Source organism: Xyrauchen texanus, chromosome 19, assembly GCF_025860055.1.
Source record: "Xyrauchen texanus isolate HMW12.3.18 chromosome 19, RBS_HiC_50CHRs, whole genome shotgun sequence".
Taxonomy (NCBI): domain Eukaryota; kingdom Metazoa; phylum Chordata; class Actinopteri; order Cypriniformes; family Catostomidae; genus Xyrauchen; species Xyrauchen texanus.
In genome coordinates, this window is record NC_068294.1 from 31,693,740 (window position 1) to 31,712,811 (window position 19,072).

The 19,072-nt window shown below is 35.8% G+C and overlaps 1 protein-coding gene across 2 annotated transcripts in view; it reads left to right on the forward strand.

Annotated features, from left to right (window-relative positions):
• Window positions 1-19,072, forward strand: part of LOC127659674 (protocadherin-11 X-linked-like) — a 233,583-nt gene that overhangs the window by 19,794 nt on the left and 194,717 nt on the right. Inside the window, exon 4 of one of the 2 annotated variants that reach the window (XM_052149597.1) lies at window positions 12,672-14,357. The exons of the other annotated variant lie outside the window; for it this stretch is intronic. Coding sequence (XP_052005557.1) covers window positions 12,672-12,755 — 84 coding nt within the window. The 3' untranslated portion in view covers window positions 12,756-14,357. Of the gene's footprint in view, window positions 1-12,671; window positions 14,358-19,072 lie in introns of those variants that run through there. 2 annotated transcript variants of the gene reach the window in all.

Here is a 19,072-nt window from a genome sequence, read left to right on the forward strand (position 1 = left end):
GAATGCAGTTAAAAGCAATGTTCTGCCATGGTACATTATATATAAGCCTACTTACAAAGTGAGATTATGGAAAGACACATATTTCAGTGTGTGTTTGTAATTTGCCCTGCCAAGTTGTCATTCTGGATTTTTATCGGTTCAGGTTCTGTATGTTTTGAAATATTTGTTGAATAATTTGAAACATTGCATCATCTTCTTGTGGAAATGGTGTGATAAACAACATAACAAATAGGTCCAACAATCTCATTCAATTTCCTTGTGAAACTCTCTTTTACACACTCTATAACGTTCTCACTATTCTATGCTTTTTTTTGGCTCACAGAATTTGGTTTGGCTGATAGACCACCTCAGCTTTCTGTGCATAATAATGCACAGTCTAATTGCCCTACACATGATATCTTCATTTGCTGAGACAGTTATATATATATATATATATATATATATATATATATATATATATATATATATATATATATATATATATATTAGGGGTGGGAATCTCTAGACACCTCACGATTCGATTACGATTCAGACAGTTGCAATTTGATGATAAAACGATTATCGATGCATCTTTATTCAATACAGAATTTTTTTCTCACTGTCTGCTTTGTACTTTTAAAGCAACATATTTGTAATGATTCATAATTAATTTACTTCCAATAACTTTTATTAATACAACAAATGGAAGCAATGTGGCAAGTCAAATCAGACAAAAAAATAAACATTTTGCTGAGCCAAAAATCATACAAAGCTTTCTGTACTAGCAGCTCTCATACAAAAATGTATGCAGGAATTTGCCCAGTTCTACAGCGACGATCATGTTTGATGCGTTATCAGTTACTAAAACTAAATCTTTCGTAGTGATCTTCCATTCCTCTGCTACATTCTTTAACAGCTCAGCCATATTGGCACCCGTGTGGCTCTCATGGGCTGCTCTAGTTTGGAGCACATGAGACACTATCTGCCACTCATCTGTGATAAAATGTGCAGTTACCGTCACATACGATTCAGTGGCAATGGATGTTCATGCATCACAGGTTAGCGCTATCCTTGTTGCTTTCTTTAGCGACTCAATCACATCGATTTTGGTCTTACTGTATAGTGTGGGGATCGCTGTGTCAGTGAAGTATTTACGAGATGGGATGTTGTATCTCGGCTCCAACGTGCGCAACATACCCCGAAAGCCCTGGTTTTCAACAACTGAGTAAGGACGCAAATCCTTGGCAATAAATATTGCAATCGAATTTGTAATTCTCTTATCTTTTTCGGAGCTTGGTGGAAGCTTTGACATCGCTTGTTCGATAGAGTCCTTCGTAGAGTCCAAAGTGCTTCCATACACTTGCTTTTAATCCCGAGGGTGCTGGTTGAATTTCCTGCTGAGCCATCATGTGTCTCGTGTTAAGTGCATGCTAAAAGAGTGTCCGGGCGCTGTTGTTGCACACTTACGAGGTCCGTCTTTTGCGTTCCGTCAACATTACGTTAGCAAGAAACATTCAGAAAATCGATGCTTGACATTTGTGAATCGATTCAGAATCAAGCAAGTCTGCATCGTGATGCATCTAAGAATCGATTTTTCCCACCACCCCTAATATATACAGTATATATATATATATATATATATATATATATATATATATATATATATATATATATATATATACATACACATGTATGTATATATATATATACATATATATATAAAAAAACTTGTTAATAGTCAAAGCAAAAATATGTATCCTAACTAATATTCTATGCCACATTTTTCTATAGAAAAGATGAATTACAAATATGTTTTATGTATATACACTTTTTATAGTATACTGCGTATGTATATAGTGTGTATATATGTGTTATGTGTGTGTGTGTGTGTGTGTGTATATGTGTATATATATATATATATATATATATATATATATATATATATATATATATATATATTAGGGTTGGGCGATGTCCCCTAAATTGGCAGTTGACGATGTTGACAGTAAAACATCGCGATGGACGATGATATCGTCGGTGGGGTGGGGCGGGCGGGGGTATTATATAATTTCATATAATTATCAAAAATTATATGAAAAATTATAATTTCGTTATTTTACTAACCCAACTAATAACTCGTTGGCGCTTTATCAGTAGGTTGCACGACACGTGAAAACTATAATTTCGTTATTTTTCTCACTGATGAGCAAAAGGTCGAGGCAGAAATGACCATGTACCTGCAGGAAATGGCCATTGATGGGGAAGAGGACCCGCTGACTTGGTGGAAAACGAACGTCAAAAGGTTTCTGTTCATGGCAAGATTATCACGGAAATATCTGTGCATATGTGCTACCAGTACTCCATCAGAGCGGGTCTTCAGCACAGCGGGTAGTGTAGTTACTCCAATCCGCTTATTAAAACCAGATAAAGTGAATATGTTGGTATTTCTGGCCAGAAACATCGAAATTTAAACATGGTCTATGGTGAAAGATATTAGACTTCTTTACGCATTTTTCGGCATCCGTTGCGGAGCTATTCGATTTTGCATATTATTTTTTAAACATTAATTTGTGTAGTTCATATGACCACTTTACAATATTTCAATAACATAATTTATTTTGTAGTCTGTGCTGAAGTTAATTGTGCTGCTAATTATAAGTGAAATGTCAATGCCGAGTTTCGGTCTGAGTGTTGTTCCCGTTTTCTTGTTGTTCTTCTATGTTTTAATAAATGTGTGTTATTCATATTCACCTTGTTTCTTTCATTTGACATTATGGATTTATGGCCAAGGAAATATTTCTTTAAAAGTATTAACCAGACAAAAGTTATTTGACGTTCGCTGGTCTGGGTTTATCTTAAACTGCCGCTTCAGTGTATACAAGAGCTATGTGACAATGAGCAAGATTTTCTGAGACACTACAACTACTAATAATTAATGAATAAAGGCTATTTTCTTGTAGCCTACAACATAAAATATTTTAATCTAAATGTACAGTGTAAGACATGTAAAAAAAAGACAAGAAGCTAACAATGTCAAGATCAATATTTGTGTAGCCTGCCTGACACTGTATTTTCACAGACTAACACGTCACGTCTCTGGCATATACTACAGTATTTAAAATAGCATATGCATTAGTTATATTCTCAATTTAATTTACAGAGCAATCCCTGCAAAGTTTTGAGTCACACTAGCAAGACTCGCAAAAGGGGGCGTGGCATCACGATGGTGGCTCTACATCGTGATGTTGGTCAGCCATCACGATGGACGATGATATCGTCCATCGGCACAACCCTAATATATATATATATATATATATATATATATATATATATATATATATATATATATATATATTAGAGCTCTGACCGATATGAGATTTTTGAGACCGATTATCAGGCCGATTATAGAGGGGAATTCACCGATTACTGATATGGTGGCCGATATAGTTCATTTTTGAGCTGGAATGAAAACAACTTTTTTATGTGGATTGTGCACCGATTTTGCTAAATTACTATGCAAAGGTACTCAGAAGGTTGCTTTCTTAAACAAATATTTTTCACTATTATTATACTTTGTCATCCAATTCTAGAAATGAACACTGAGAAAATAAAAATACAATAAATAGCTAAATAAACATCAGTACTGTATGTTCTGTATCAGTCAGTTGCTGACCATTTAAATAAAGAATAAATAAAAAATATAGCTAAACAAAAATCATTCCTGAATGTTTGTATCAGCCAATTACTGACCATTTAAATAAAGAAAAAATAAAATTTTAATAAATAGCTAAATAAACATCGGTAGCAATGTTTAGTATCAGTCAAATACTGACCATTTAAATAAAGAATAAATTAACATTCTAGCTAAATAATAATCAGTACTGTATGTTTAGTTTCAGTCAATGGCTGACTATTTAAATAAAGAATAAATTCAAATAAAATAAAAAGCTAAATAAACATCAGTAGTTCTGTTTAGTATCAGTGAAATGCTAACTATTTTAATACTGGCAGTCAGTTAGGGGCAGGCTGTAAAACAAGAAGCATTTTGTAAATGCAACGACTGGAATTGTTCGGTTGAAGGGGGGTACCAAACTGAGAATCCTGATCAAAACAGTTTGGTGAATACATGTATGCACATTAACTTCCACTCAGCTGGCAATGAAAGTAGCTATGAGGTTATAAGCTTTTTTTAACGTTGTCAAAGATGAATGTTGTTTGTTTACTTTCCAGAATTACGTCTCACCAACTAGGTAACAATGTAGTGTGAAATCAACACTCAACAGACACAATCCACCACCACACCGTTGTCTGCTGAGCTGCATAAATGTGCTCTGATGCTTACCTTTCAATCTGCTATTTTACTGACTGTACTGACAAACTATAGCTGGCTAACATAGCAAACAGATGTGATAAACATGAGTGACATGGTTGTCAGGAACAGGGTTAACATTATATTAGATATTTTGAAAAGAGAAAATTATGGGGTCATTGTTTTTTAACTTTCCAGTATGTAATTCAAAAACTAGTTAGCACCTTACTGTGAAGACACCGCTTAACTCAGCACTTTCAGCTTAGCTCTGTAAACAATGGAGTTGGAGCGTGCTCTGCTTGACAAATTACATTGTCACCAACTCTAAACCACCCCAAGCATGGTTTTCTGCATTATATGTTGTGAGAAAAAGAATTTCATATCAGGAAACATATACACCTATACCACCATATTCTTAAAAAATGATAATATTGGCCGATAATCGGTTGGGCACTAATATATATATATATATATATATATATATATATATATATATATATGTATATATATATATATATATATATATATATATATATATATTAGGGCTGTCGATTCAGCACGTTAATTCAGTGCAATTCATTTGACAAAAAATATTGCGTTAAAATAATTAACGCAATTAATCCCAATGCCCCCCCGGACCGTTATATGGAAGATTCTTGAGAAATGCAAGCTTGTAGTACCACCTTTTTACCCCAGAGGGCAGTAAGTGAAACTTCAGCTGTGTGGGCAACACTCAGTTTTTACAGAGAAAAATATTTTGCGATATAATAAACAAATAGTATCATGAGTCAACTTGCTTGGTTATCAAGGAAAATGCACAAATAGATTACTGATAATGCTGAAATGTGTATTTTTCAACTCAAACAGACAATCTGGCAACAACAACAACTATAAATGCACATTGTTTTCAAATTAAAATATTTTTACAAAATTAAATAATATCTTTGCATTACTGCAAACTTATTATTTTCTCAATAGTACACCTAAATAAAATAGAACATACACATTTTCATGAAAATAAGATTATCCAAAAAAATAAGCAGGATGTAACATGTGCTTTGTATAAACGCTTTTGAAAAGGAAACTGGATACAAAAGTGTGGTTCACTCAAACCACTAAAACTGTTGTTGTTGGGTGTGTGTGTGTGTGTGTGTGTGTGTGTATATACACACACACACACTTTATTGTTGTTGTAATTTTAATGTTATTTTTCACATAAGATTGATCTTATGATGATTTCATCAATGATGCAACACGTTGCAAGCTGCAAACAGCTGGGGTGAGAGACGACCGTCTCCGTGTTCAGTGCGCATCAGCCGGCGGAACTTTAAATCTCTCCTGGTCTCAACTCCCGCTCAGATTGGGTCTCTTCCTCGACTGGTTGAAGCGGCTCTGACCGCACCGAGAATGAACGTTTTCAAGTTTGTGTTTATTTACATGGCACGTTCCCATATTATATGAACTTTAACGATAAAATAAAGATATATCGCAAAGCTGTGATCGTGTTTCTATCAGACACTCGAGTTGCAGCGCGGGGGTGAGAGATGAGCATCTCAGTGTTCAGTGCGCATCAGCCGGCAGAACTTTAAATCTCCCGGTCTCGACACCCGCTCAGATTGGGTCTCTTCCATGACTGGTTGAAGCAGCTCTGACCGCACAGAGAATGGCAGTTATGGATTTTGTGCTTATTTACGTGTCACGCTGCCATATTATATTAACTTTAATTATTGATGATATAAAGACATTATTTGTGCTTTATAAGCTGTGATCTGTGTTTTTGTTATTTTTTCTGGCCACCAGTTCAGTGTCTGTCTGCTCGCCGTCCATCTTCACCTGATTTCCACGCGGAACACCAGAAACTCACATGACCACACGTGCCACTCCCTAAACTGAGACTGACTGGTCATCGCAAATATATATAAATAAATATATTGTGTGTGTGTGTGTGTGTGTATATATATATATATATATATATATATATATATATATATATATACACTCACCTAAAGGATTATTAGGAACACCTGTTCAATTTCTCATGAATGCAATTATCTAATCAACCAATCACATGGCAGTTGCTTCAATGCATTTAGGGGTGTGGTCCTGGTCAAGACAATCTCCTGAACTCCAAACTGAATGTCAGAATGGGAAAGAAAGGTGATTTAAGCAATTTTGAGCGTGGCATGGTTGTTTGTGCCAGACGGGCCGGTCTGAGTATTTCACAATCTGCTCAGTTACTGGGATGTATTTTTTTTTTTATCATTACAAGATATCATATCAAGATGTATCATTATTTCATCATTATATATTAAATTATTTTTATATGAGGGGCTTTCTCAGCAAATATTTATATATGCAATTAATCGCGATTAATTAATCGGGACACCATGTAATTAATTCGATTAAAATGTTTAATCGATTGACAGCCCTAATATATATATACTATATCCCAGATAGCAATGAGTCAGTGGGCCGCTGGCGGTGCTCCGGAGGCAGTAAAAGTGGCAGAATGGCGTTTTCACAAACACGTTTGATGGTGCACCGCCGGCGCCTTCCTACCACCTTCGTTCCGTGGCCAGCCCGCTGGCCGGCCCGCTTATATCGCGGGGCGTCGGAGGCAAACGCTAATTTCGAGCAATCTGCCGCCGCTTATTGTATATATATATATATATATATATATATATATATTTTCTTTTCTTTTTTTCTTTTTATATTTATAGCATGCAGTTTATCAAGAATAATGATTGATCAAACCAGACAAATTTCCATTTGGCGTTTTAATTCCACATTTCAAAGTACAGTAACTGTCATTGAAACAAGATGTCAGATCACTGAAATATAAATAACAGAAAAATACAAACATATATACACACACACTAAAGAACATGCAGGTTTCCAATTCAATTTTGGTAAAAAAAAAATAAATAAATAACACTTACAATAATTGATAATAATATAAAGAGTTCAGCTCTGGGATGAAAAGAATTACCAGTAAACAGAAGCAATGAGGATATTTGGTACCAAAGAAAGTGCAGGATACCAAATAAATTGAGGTATAACATCATATTTACAAGTCATTTCTAACAATAGGATAAGTGGTAATAATTTAGAGTAAAGCTCTGGAGTAGAATATACCATTATAACTGCAACGCTGACCTGTGGCACAAGGATTTACAAGCTATATTTAACAATAGAATAACAGTTAAGCACTGTGACGGAATAAAAGTAGAATTTTTGGTACTTGTTAATGTGCAATATCAAATATCAGGCATGAAATAGGATTTACAAACTATAATAGAATCGTTAAGCACTGACGGAATGAAATAAGCCAATACAAAAGTCACGGTAGGTAGAATATTTGATACCAGATAATGTGCAGATATCAAGTATTTGATGTATAATCTAGGATTTACAAGCTATATTTAAAAATAGAATAGTTAAACACTGTAACAATGAAATAAGCAGCAAATTGTATATTAAATAATTGAGACCTTTGGTATCAAAGAATGTGCAGGATATATAACAAGTAGGATAATATACATTTTGACATTCACCTTACACATGACAACAAGTGTTGTCAAGAAAATCTGGCTGTAGAGAACACAGCCAATCAGAATGTCTGGAGTGGTTGGGGTCTGCGTGGCGTAGTGGGCTAAGAATCACCGGTTTTCCCCGACCTCCAGAATGAGACAGTGCAAATTGGCATATCTTCAGTGATTCCTCGTGCGCCTGTATAAAAGGACAAACCATCCCATAGGAGCTGCCCTCAAGGCAGGGTCACGGGAGAAAAAAAACCAAACACATTTAGCAGGCTTTTTTAAGGGTCTTGATGTTACTGACTGCAGGATAAAGAAAGGGTTCCAGTTGTCAGTGATGCTGGGGTGTCAGTAGTCAGCCTAGGTTTAAGGGGTCGGCTGTGGGTCCCTCTCAGCTGTGTGGGTCCTTCTCAGCTGTGCGGCGCCTTTTTCCAGCTTCACGTTCAGATGCTCCTTTCAGGTAACGTTAACCTGGATCACCTCATCGGTGGCATCCTGGGTTGCCGGGTTCTTCCGGATGGCTCCTGTAGAAAATAAAGATCTGTCATTCCATTTGAATGGCATAAGGTCATACACATCTACTTAAATATAAAGAAAATATCCAACTTTGAACAATGGTCTTCAGGAACATGTCTCTAAAACATGTTTTATCCCCTACACCAGTCCAGGTTGTATTGATGGAAAGGTGATTAGAAAAGATACTCTGAAGCATTCACCACACGGTTGTCTTTAGGTCCCTCCCACATTTGATTGCCAAAAACCGAAGCTGAAAATTAAAAAAAAAAAAGTGTTACAAATTACATTTCTCTGAAGCTTCTCATAAATTTAAAATGTGACAGGCTGTGGATTCAGACTGTAGAATATGTTGTGTACAATCTTAATTTTACTGTATATATATATATTAGAGCTGTCAGAATTAATGCGTTAACGCATGCGATTAATTAAAAATGTTTAATGCGTACATTTTTCTTAGTCGTAATTAAAGCGTTTATCTTTAGCATAAACACTGGTGTGGAGGGCGGAAACTTTGTAAAGTGTCTGCCCAGAGTCATTACACTGATGCACATGCCACAGTGGCAGAGCCCTTCTGCCAAGGACAGCCTACAAGCTTAGCTTACTCTGCAGTCCCATAGACATTCTATGGGCAAAGTTGTCTTAACATGCTAAAGTTGACCTCTACGCTGTCTCCTATGATAGAGCTGTGGAGGTTTTTATCTCATTAAATAAAATAATCTTTGACAGCACTTCCCTGTCAGTGATAAAAGTATGGAGAAAGGAGATCTTAGCACTATTTGATGAACAAAACAAGCCCATATGGGACTTGTGACAGAAATCAAGTATTTTTCAGACTATGTAAAGGGCATGGTGAGTTCAAAGAGGTGCTTGACGCTGGTGTTGCCGCCCTGATGTGAATCATGAATGCAGCTTCATGATTGCTGTTGGAAAATGGATAGCTACAGTCTACCAGCAGATTAGTAGAGAGAGTTTAAGGGATTTAATTCCCATAGCAATGAATATGCAACCTATGTGGGGGCTAGTTCTTTCAATTATTCAAACTCCCACTTTGGAAAACGTTGAATGTTACTTGAATTAGTGCTATTTTATTACATTTCTATGCACTATAGGCTTTGTTTGGAAAATGTTAATAAAGCATTATATTGCTTCAAATTGTTTTGTTTTCTTCCTAATATGGAAATAAATACATTGACAAGCAAAGTATTAATAGAAGTGGCAAATTTCAGCACTTCCAAAATCTACAATTAATCTTAATTAACTACAAAAAAAATTAACAATTTAATCGACTGACAGCCCTAATGATATAGTGTCATTAGTGTATAAGTTAAATTGACTCTTTCTTTGAGCACAAGTTTGGACCAGGCTGTGTATGAAAGCAATATTATAGGAAGGTACCTAAAGCTTTAAATGTTTTACAGATATAGGGTACAGCAGTGCATTTCTTACCGTGCGTTCAAACCAGAGGCGGCGAGAGCGTCAAAATTCGATCTGGCTACCCTGCCAACAGTGCTATAGAAAATCCGTGGACGCTCTGACGTATTTGAAATTGGCGGCAATGATCGTTGAGAATGCTTTTGTGAACAATATTTAAAGGGGCCACAAAACATCCAGACATGTCAACCGGTATCTTTTGACGACATATCACAAGTAGCATATATCCTCATGAAATATTTTTATATATTATTATATAATATTATATAAACCATAATATCCACTTCATCAACTTACCTGACACACTAACAATTTCAGACACCTTTGTCCACTCATAATTTTTTTTTTTATTTATATCCCTGGAAGAAAACGGGGACAGATCAAATATTACGAGAAAACCCGCCACGGCAATAATCAGTCTCTCCATTTTGTCTTCGGAACTATTGTTTGGTGGGAACCAAAGTTTACACGGTTGCGTTCTCTAGACTTCGCTAGAGTGGAGCACTTCTACATTCCAATAGGTTGCCGCCGAACCGCGTCAAAGCTCATTACCATAATGTTGGCTGCACTTGAACTTTCCTCTGACGCCCACACAGCCCAAGACTCGCCGCACCGCTTCTCGCCTCCGGGAGACACTGGCTGTCATAGAAAATTAATGACTTTCGGTCGATTTTACGCTCTCGACTCCTCTGGTCTGAACACACGGTTAGGGATAGAGTAGGTGTAATATTGTTATTTCTGTACATTGAAAGGTTTTTCTATATGCTTTGACATATAGACCATTGACATAAACCCATTGGCACAATTTAATTGTGAAAGCTCTACAATTAGACTGTTTTGTAAAATCTCCAACTCCTAAGTTAAGTTCTCTTCATGTCTGTCATGAGGCAGTGTACTGCACCCTACACAAAACTAAGCATTCCATACTTTGGACATTGTTTATTTTTTCTTACATATATTAGCCATTATCTTTAATGCTCCTTTTTTCTTAGTCATCGTAAACCACGACTTGAAAACAAGCTCAGAGCCATTACTGACAACAGAGACTGGATAAAGTACTGAATCTTGCACATCAGATCTTGTCCCATGACCATTTACCCCATATGTGGTGCATCGACTCTGAAGTCTCTTGTCAGCTATAAAGACGGTGACACAACTGTCAGCATAACTTAACTTTATGACCTCAATTCGGCTGAAAACATCACGTCTGAATTTGCCATGATGGATAGATGAGAAAGAACATTTGTAGGACCATTAAAATACGCATTTCTCCCAGGAAACACTAGCTGATGAAGGTCAATGGGATGCTTAACAGGACTAAGAATGATGTCAGTATCACAGAAAAGCTTGTCAAAATACAACTTATTTATTGGCCATATGGCTCATAACACCGTTAGAGGTCCATTCTTGGTGCACCACGAGAACCTCTTTTCCCATACCTTTCACTCAATTTCTCTCCTTCTTTTTATCTCTCCCTCTGCCTGTTCTCAAACTGTGATTTTTGAGGTCAATCCCCCTTGCTGATGGGAGTGGGGGGCTTGTGTCTGAATGCACACTTTAGTTGTGACAGATCAAATAAAAACCACCCTACTTGACTGATCCCTGGCAAGGCTATGAATATGCAAGAAAGCTAGTAAAATCAAAAGCTATAAGGGCATGTAAATTCAGTGCAGGGTTGTATTTGAGGTCAGTAGTATTACAAACTACCTTTATGTTGCTTGCAAACCCATGTCCAAGAAATCTCCTTTAGCACTGAAATGTCCTACCAGACTTAAACATCCTCACAGTCAAACACATTTTCTTTGCATCAAGCTTCATGGTACATTCAGCATTTCAAAAACATCATAAAATATGAGAGTGGATGTCCTTGAGTCCACAGTTTGTGCTCTTACCCACCCAAGTTTCAATAATTCAAATTCCACTTCAATTTTGAATCTCGCCAGGTATGGGGCAGATGTGCCTAGATTTTTAACTGAGCATTTTTTTTTTTGGAACATAAACTGATTGAATATCTGCTGTTTTGTCATACTATAGGCAATTGTTTTTTTTTTTTTTTTTTTTGCTTGTTTAGCCCATCAGCAATTCATGCACATCTCGTCCCTTAGTCTTCTTGAAACTAAATATAGTCTGCATGTTCATTTTAAACCCACAGTCTTTGTTAAATATGTTCTTATGCCTTTTTAACCGTTTGACTCTGCCACTGAAAGTCACTTCCCTGTTATGAATTAAATTAAACTTCCCCATTAATAGATTGGCCCAGAGGTAGAGCCACATTTGATTTGCTTACTACTTTGATATCTGAGTTATTATATCCCCATTGTTAATAAGGACACTCAGAAGAATATGTGTAACATGTTTAATTTACTTTTATCATTGCATATGCCACAAGTCACTGTGGAAATTTCACAAGCATAAAATGTATCACAGTTATGCTGATATCAAACCACTGTGTCCAGCTAAACATAATAATAATAATAATAATAACACAAATCCTGTATTAGTGACAGAGCTTCCTGTTGTCACCTATGAAAGAGTGTTGCTGTACTGTGGTGGATGAAACAGCAAATATTTTAACAAAAAGTTAAAATTTGGTATACCTGCATGCACTCTGACTAGTCACTTTTACCAGTTGATACAGTAATAACAGCTTGCATTCTTCAAGGTAAATCAGACAATGTAATAATAATAATAATAATAATAATAATAACAAATCCACCTTCTCTAGTCTGTTCCTTGAAGAATGCTATTTCTCTCTCTTTCCATGTATGCATGGGAATGTGCTATATGTCCAGAGAGAGATGACTTCATTATCATATTACACAGTACATACTGCAGCTTAGCTACCTAGATGATATTGTAACTACAATCTCCCTATATCTGTCTGTCTCTCTATATTACAGGAGACGACACTGAAACCACCACTCTATGGCACACTCTGTGGCACAGGTACAGCTCGCTCCCACAGGATAAAAATCAATCTCTAGCTGCCATTTCCTAAAGAGAGGGAGGGAGGGAGAGGAAGGCTGAACTGACTGAAGAGGTGAAAACGCAAACTGTACAGATTCTCCAGCCTCAAACGAGACCTAGAGAGTATCGGCAGACTAAATTAACCGAGACAACTCATCTCGTTGCCTGTTCGAAGCTCGTCCAAAACTCTGCTTGTGATTCGTAGGAGGTTTGAAATGCTGTGTTAAACCCTTTTTGTCCTCATTCACCAGTTTCACTGAAAAGGGCACGAGAGACACCTCTATAGCATTTTTTCCACTCTGCTTATCCAAACGGAACATGAATATGGCAAAGACCTCTGTATAGGATGTTTATATAGATATGTACTTATGTATATGCTGCACAGCCCTTGTTGTCTTTCTATTTATTGATTTTGATTTCTTGATTGACACATTAGACAAAGTTCGATGAAACTTTGATGTTCCTGGTGGTTGTTTCCTTTTTATATTTTGTTCACCTGCTATTAATGTTTAATTTGTTCCTTCAGTGCTTACACAGACACGGCACCTGATAGACTGCCGTTCACATTGCATATGGCCTTACTTTGACCGTTCTGGCCGTGATACAATGAACACCTCATCGTTGATTGCCTCAGCTCTCTTTGGCTTGCCCAATGCTTGTCAACATGTGGCTAACATTGAAATGCATGGCCCTCCATAGGAGGTACCAACACCCCACAGTAGACTTTAGCTGTGTCACTGATTGCCTCAGAATTATTAGAGCCCTAATGCTTTGGTAAGCTGTAATCATAGGGGACAGAGCTCCTGGTTCTTAATCAAAGAATCGCCTCTTATGCAGTAGAAAAGGACACTGGGTCTGACCTTTTATATGTTGTCTGTTGTAGTCAGCTTTAAAAAAGCAGAGCCAATATAATCTGTGAGATGTATTTAACTGATTTTGAATAGAAAGCCGCCGGCAATCTGTCGTATGAGATGGTAGGTTTTAGTTACATCACCTGGGTGTTCGTATATCCTGAAACTGACATGATATGTATTCATACAACCAAGGAAAAAAAAACGATCGAATAAGTGGACTGGTCAGATTTCGTCAGCAACACAAATACATTTACAGTGATACAACCTAACACGTGCACTTTAAGGTCTTGATAAGTATCCCACGGTTAAAGCTGTCTTTTGTAAAACTTAACAGTCAGGCGTTTATGTCCTGAATGAATATTACATTTTAATACAGCACTAATAAATTGCTTCATTCAATAGCACTTTTGTTCGAGCAGTAATTTACTCATTTTAGCCAATGGAGTAACTTGTAGAAGTGTCTTTGTGCACAAATGTTTGACCTCTTATTCCTGGGGAGGTATCATATGTCTTAATGGTGTCAAATATTTAACTCTGGAGTTTGAAACATGCCTGAATTTGTGTACTAGACAAAAAAAGAACAAACAAAAAAAGAGAACTGGAAAGACCTTTTAACGTAACAAAGATGGACACATCACTTTCATAAAATTTTAAGCACCTTACATTATCTTTGTATTCTACTTTTGATTTGACAACATGTGAAGTAAACTGTATATAACTGTTTTATGTATGTTTGAGCTTTGGACGTTTATTAAAGTCTTTTGCATTGGACTGCACATTTCCATGCATCATTTATTAATCTAACAACTAAACATCTATATTTTTGTAATGATCTCAATTTATTATCACTGAATTACATTTCCTGTTTAAAGGGATTATTCTTACAAAAATTTTAATTCTGTCATAATTTATTCATCTTCATGTTGTTCCAAACCCTTATGACTTTCTATCTTCTGTGGAATGATAAAGGATTCGAGTCACCAATGATAAAAGCTGGTCACCATTCACTTTCATTGCATGAAAGATGTTTTGAAAGTGATGAAAGTTGCAATGAAAGTGAAGGATGACTACATTTGTGGAGTGGGGGCTTTAACTATCCATTAAAAGTTTATTTTACTGTTAAGCATAAAGCTGAAATTTAAAACCAATCTAAACATGACATTGTTTCTTTAAACTCACGAATACATTGTAGTCTACGGAGGTAAATGAATTATGCAACTTCATACATTTTGTCCATTTATACAACTACATTTGAATGTATACATCTTTTGAAATATATCTTTTTGTAAGACTGAGCAATTACAAATTTTAAGGCTCTTTGATCACACACCCACATGTATATGTTTTCAATGTGCATTTGTGAGTAGGCCCAAGAGCCAGCCATTGTTCCAGTGTAGGTGGTTTCAAAGCAGCTGTTCTAGAGGTTCAAATGAATGAGAGGAGAAATGAGAGGCAACTGAAAAAAATTTAATTGTTTATCAAAGTTACTTTATATTGCAAGCCTGGAGAGCTAGTCATTTCCCATGAGGGAAATATGTCCTTGGTGATTACTGGAAAATGGTGCACATGTACTGTGTTGAGCTTGTATCTTTTTTGTGTGCAAATGTCAGCCTGCTATTAATATCTCAATGTAAAGTCTCAATGTGCTTAACTCAATGTACATTCATGACTGTGTTGGCATGCAAACTTTAAAGTAATAACTGTTTCGGAAAGACCGTCACCGTCTTACATTTTGTCAGAACATTTGCTCTTTCATACATGACTTTTGCTCACTCAAGATTTTAGAAGCATTTAAGGTAAGTATAAAACCACATTTAATTGACATATTACGACATATCTTACAATGCCTTTTCAAGGAATACATTGTTATCAGTACACGTGTTTCTTGGGAAATTAACTAATGACCTTGACGTTTCTAATGCCATGCTCTTCCAAATGAGCCATGAGAACAAATATGTATGGGACGATATAGAGTCAGCAGGCTACTCAGCTACAACATGGCTACTTATCAAATACTTAAATAAATGAACATACTGTAAAACTATTTTGTTTAAATATTATTATGTGAGAAGAAAGATACTGTATGTGAAATTAGAACTATGTAGGAAATCAGTTGCCTTAGACAATGGCCAACTGTACAGTGTAGCGCACATTATATGTAAAATATTTGACAGCAGAATGCCGAAGCATTCCATATAATGTCTATTAGGTCTTTGGATTTAAATAATGGGCAAACATTTTCCAACAGATTGGTCTCCATCTGGAGTTCTGGCAAATTGTGTTTCTTAAAGATATGTAATTTAGCCATTGTTATTTTTCAAATTTACTATGACAGCTGAGGGGAATTTTGTGTGTTGGCACTGCTTCAGTTGTACAGTAGCATTGATCTTAAATGTGCAGTATGATTTGTTTGAAAGCATTTAGTGCAAAAAGAATTCCCATTGAATCACGTACAAATGCTAACTGCATGGTGTGGATTATATGGCTCCATGTGGTGCAGACAAAGCAAACATATCCCTGCACGTTTGCTCATAATCTAATAAAGCAATTGTCAATAAGGGGGCTGATTAAGGAGTCTGTAAAGTAACGGCCTCAATAATGGAGGTGCCTCAGGGATTGACCCGTTAGCTCAGAACAACCTTGAAAATGTTAATGCAGAAACACACGGTTGTATTCAGTTACCACTTGCACCCTTTAATTGCACTTTACCTTCATAACAATCCTCACATAATAATATTACAAAAAATGCAACACTTTACAAAGCGTTTTATACCTTAAAATTAGTTAATGCAATAGTAAACGGGAACTAACAATGGACAATACCTTTACAGAATGTATTAAACTTGGTTAATTCCTAATATATTATATACTATAATATAATATAATAATATATGATATATTTTTGATTCATTAAAAGATGTATACATTAACATTAGTTAACAGATTACAAATTAACATGAACAATGAGCAATAGTATATTTATAAATTAACATTAAACGGATAGTTCGCCCAAAAATTTAAACTCTTTCATTATTTTCTCACTCTCATGTTGTTCCAAAGTAGTATGACTATCCTTCTTCCATGGAACACAAAAGGAGATTTTAGGAAGAATGTAATGAAAGTGAATGGTGACTGAGACCTAAAATATTGTCTAACATCTAATTTTATTGTATTTGTTTCTACGAAAGAAAGTCATATGGTTATAGAACAACGTGAGGGCAAAACAAAAGGATAAACATAATAGTAAATATTTATAGAGTAAATCTGTAAAAAATATTGCTATTTGTTAGTTTATGATACTGAATGTATTAAATAATTTAAACATATTGAACCTTAGTGAAAAGTGTTTCCAAAACATATTTGCCCTTGCTTCACCTAAAAAAAATTTAAAAAAATCTTGCTGCTCTGTTTTGGAGGGGAAAGAATACATGCATAAATACATAAATTATTGCTAAAAATAAATACAAAGTTTCATTTAATTTTGTTCAGTTTAAGGAAATGCAATGATTATAAACTAGCTGCACTGCAAGGCATAGCACAATGAAAGTGAAACCAGTGAGGAATTGTATTACTTCACTCTGAACGCCTATGAAAGTACATCTTGAGCAGGTGCTGACTATGAGAGTATACTGCGCCAAAAGCGAGCTCATGAATTAATAAATCGGCTGGACTTTAGAATGACAAAATGTTTCTTGAGGAGGACAGACTAGGATCAGATTGCTGAGAAAGTGCAACAAAACATATGTCTTGAGATCATATTTATAATTCATATCGATCATATCCTGTGTCCTCAGTATTACATCACACAGAGGGGCAGAATGAGGCCGGGGATTTGAGGGTACAGAAAAGTCGGACCATCGTTATAAATGATCACGTACATGGGGGAATTACCAGTTACTGCAGACTGAGAATACTGTGTCCAAACCCCAAAGGGTTTGCTTATTATCTCTATGTAGTGCTATTTATGCATTTTTTTGTGCAGCAGTGGAGGAAATAGGATGATGCTCTTTCACTGTTATTTGCACTCAAGGCTGTGCTTCACACTCCTGCCAAATCTCTGCCAAACTGAATAATTCAATCATCATTATGCAGGTGCAAAATGTTTGTGTTCACAAAATTAAACCAGTGCACAGTGTTAAAATAAATAAATAAATAAAACACTGGTTGTCTCCATGGCTTGTTAAAAACGTGTCATTGGTTAAAAGTACAGTCATATAAATATTCACAAGTCTCAAAGTGATGACTATTTTAGGCAGCACAGATTGACATACAATTGCTCTGAGCTGGCTGATATTAAAGTTATGTTTCTGGTGCAAGTTAAACTCAATCGATAGTATGTGTGGCACAATGTTGATTAAACTAAATTTAGACTTGTCCCTCATTTATTATATAATACTACTAATAATAGTAATAATAATAATAAAACACTTTTTGCAATTACAGTAAGGCCTTCACAATGGAAGTAAATGTGGCCAGTCCATAAACATTAAAATACACACTGTTTCCAAAATAGAGCCACAAGATGTAAACATTGTACATGTTTACATGGTTTTAGTGCAGTAAAATCACCAGCTAACCGTATCTGTTTAAAGTTACAGTATATCAAATATTGCAACTTTGTTGTCATGAGGAAGAGGCACCAACAAACCCAGTTACATGGTAAATGCTGTAACGCTGGTAAGCCCCAGATTTTATCACACTAAAATCATGTTATCAAATATAATGTTTTCAATTTATGGCTATATTTTTGATACAGTTTGTATTTTAATGTTTAATGGACTGGCTCCATTCACTTCCATGTAAGAGCCTTACTGTAACTTTCTTTCTTTTTTCTTAACACAAAGGGAGAAATTGTTTTCAGTGATGTCATGAAATGGCAGTTTATGGTGACCACCTCTTCAAGCTCCAAAAGGATGCAAAAGTATAATTCAGAAGTCTAATAAATTATTCCATGATGACTCATGATTGTTATGAAAGCACACAATAAGGTTTTGTGTGAAACAAACCGAAATTGAATGAATTATGTAGTAAAAATATTTACCGCTCGTTTTTCTCCCTTGCACGTTTATGAGTCTGCAGCTCTTTGCATGAGAGCAACAGTAATTATGCTGCACACGTGAAGTGGGGCATTCAAGCAAAAATCTTTTTGTTTTGCTTCATCAAGACCATCAGCAATATTGACAACAGAAAACACAAAATAGCTGTACACAAACCAGAGAACAGAACTTCCAAAAATGTCTGAAGAGTTTGTAGTGGATGAATAGATGCATTTCAATGTTGAGCATTATTTGTTTTAACCAGAGTCCTCCACCAAACAGAGACATGGGGCTGAAGGTAGCTACAGTCACACAGTGTTCTACTCAGATTCCAAACAACACGCAATAAAAGTTCTCTCTTCTATGTTAATCAAGGTTTTTGGCTTAAGCAGCTGCAAGCAACAGGAAATTCTGTCGATCGCTTGGTTTCTATATTTGGTGTAG